Consider the following 2,182-nt stretch of genomic DNA (forward strand, 5'->3'; position numbering starts at 1 on the left):
ATACTATGCTATTGATGACATATGAATACTCCATCTCAATTGTGGACGGCAGAGAGCTCACCTAGTGAGCTAGCTCTCAACCCTTGCATGGTTTTGAACTTTGCCTCGCAGGAGAAAAATGATATGCTTATCACGAAGCTATTTAATTTACAACCATTGATAACATTTGAAACGACCACCAACTATTAATGAAGAAAACTGGCCAGCAGTAATCCCAAATAGCATGATGTTCTCATATTCTGTACTGAGGATTATCCTCTCTCAAGATGTATCTGTTGTATATGCATGGCCCATGGGGTAAAGTGCAGTTGTGTAACAAGTTGTTGTATTTTTATGGGAATTTATCAACACTGTAGAAAGAAACTTCAAAGAAACAGAGATGTATACACTAAAAGTGCATTTATTATGAGCACCAACAAAATACAGCTATATTTTCTTCAGTTGTAAGGCACTTGGCATGTGATCTACCTGACCAATATCTGCCATATTCATTCTATACCAATGCTTACTACTACTCTGACTCTATCCCTTATTTACTACTAGTACTATTTTAGTTGCACAGTATGAGAACACTTGCCTTTCTTTGGGTACTTTTTCCTTTGTGAAGATTAAAAATGAAAAAAACTTGGTTTGTTGGTTGTTGTATATTAAATGGTTGGCTTAACCATCATCTGCTGTTTCACAGTATTTATTTTGGATGTTAGTATTGTACTTTTTGGTTTAGAACAGTAAATTACCTTGCTGTAACTAGCTGAAATTAGGCAATTCCCAGCTCATTTTGGCAATTGAAGTATTAATACCTTATTCAACGAAATAGTCTTGTTTTTCCAAACATACTCAACGGTAAAGTGAAAATATGAATTTGTTGACCATGGTTAAGTTGAAAAGTCTGTATAAAAAAACATCATACATCTACTTGTTTGGTGTAAATATATGATGAAAACAAGTTTTTTTTAAAAAGAATTACACTCTCCTTCCGTCCCAATTTATGTGAAGGTGTGTAATTGGGAACGGAATTTAAGGAAAAATGAAGATTTTTTTAATTTTTGGCTAAAATAAGTCATAAAAATTTTAGTGGCTATAAATCAATATATTAAGGTTAAAAGAGAAGTTTAAAGTTAAATAGTTACGAAATTTCGACAAATGTCTATATTTTTAGACCGAGAAAAAATGAAAAGAGTGTCAAATAAATTAAGGCGAGGAGTACTAATTCAAATATGACACTGAATAAAAGAGAAAATAAAACAATGTTGTAAGATAAACAGAGAGAGAAAGAGATCCAATATTTATTTCTCAAATATATTGACAATAGCAGCTGTTAGTACATTTCCTTCCCAAAATAATATTCTAAATCATCATCTAAAGATCTAATTAATCCCAAGAGGAAAAAGAATAAAAAGGGAAATGAAATGAAATAATAATACAAAAATTACTAATTCAGTTGGAAGACGGAACACTAACTCAACCTCCAAAAATAGCTATTTATCTAATAGTAATAATATAAGAAGGATTATGTTTGGATCTAAAAAAATTTCTTATAAATCTTAAGTCAACCAATGTGGCTAAGCTAAATAAGTTAAGCCAAACAACAAAAATAATTTTGAGTCTGATCACCAAAACTATTTGCCCATCGCTCTATGTAAGACTGTAACAAACTATTTCATCGGTAAGAGCGAAGAATGGCACCACAGAATGTGCAGATTATAGCTCTCCAATTTTTCCAGTAAAAGGGCACATAGCAAAACCTTGTAGCAGTCTTCATGTCAGCAACACTAGCACCTCCTCCACACCTGGAACATGTTCCAGCTGCTGGTTTGCTCTTGCACACTTGCTTTGTTTGATCAACTAGGAAACAAAAACACACCATTCTCTCTGTTGTTGGTTATAAGTTATAATAATGTGTGGAACAAAGAGAGAGAAAGGAAGTGGTATTGGGGGGTTTGTGATGTTTTGGTGGTGAGGTTTGATGACTAATGGAGAAGGGTTGAAGGGTATTTATAGGCATGAAATTGGGAAGCATACAGTAAAAATTGAAGCAAGAGACAGTTGGGGCATTACTATGGCACACTGTTGACTTTCAACTTGAAGCAAAGGGTAATATTTTTAATCTTTGGTCAACATCTATATAATTAATTATATTTTTATTTTTACTTTTCATGAATTCTAATATAATTTATACTTC

The 2,182-nt window shown here is 32.7% G+C and overlaps 1 protein-coding gene across 1 annotated transcript; it reads right to left on the reverse strand.

The window, feature by feature from the left end:
- Positions 1–1,643: 1,643 nt before the first annotated feature.
- Positions 1,644–1,974, reverse strand: LOC132062616 (uncharacterized). The gene has a single exon (XM_059455151.1). The coding sequence runs from the start codon at positions 1,865–1,867 to the stop codon at positions 1,661–1,663; it is 207 nt and encodes a 68-aa protein (XP_059311134.1). The 5' UTR covers positions 1,868–1,974; the 3' UTR covers positions 1,644–1,660.
- Positions 1,975–2,182: the final 208 nt, after the last annotated feature.

Source organism: Lycium ferocissimum, chromosome 7, assembly GCF_029784015.1.
Source record: "Lycium ferocissimum isolate CSIRO_LF1 chromosome 7, AGI_CSIRO_Lferr_CH_V1, whole genome shotgun sequence".
In the NCBI taxonomy this organism is placed as follows: Eukaryota; Viridiplantae; Streptophyta; class Magnoliopsida; order Solanales; family Solanaceae; genus Lycium; species Lycium ferocissimum.

Coding starts and splice junctions, on each gene's coding strand:
- LOC132062616 (XM_059455151.1), bottom strand. CDS start 1,867: ATGGTGTGTTTTTGTTTCCTAGTTGATCAAACAAAGCAAGTGTGCAAG.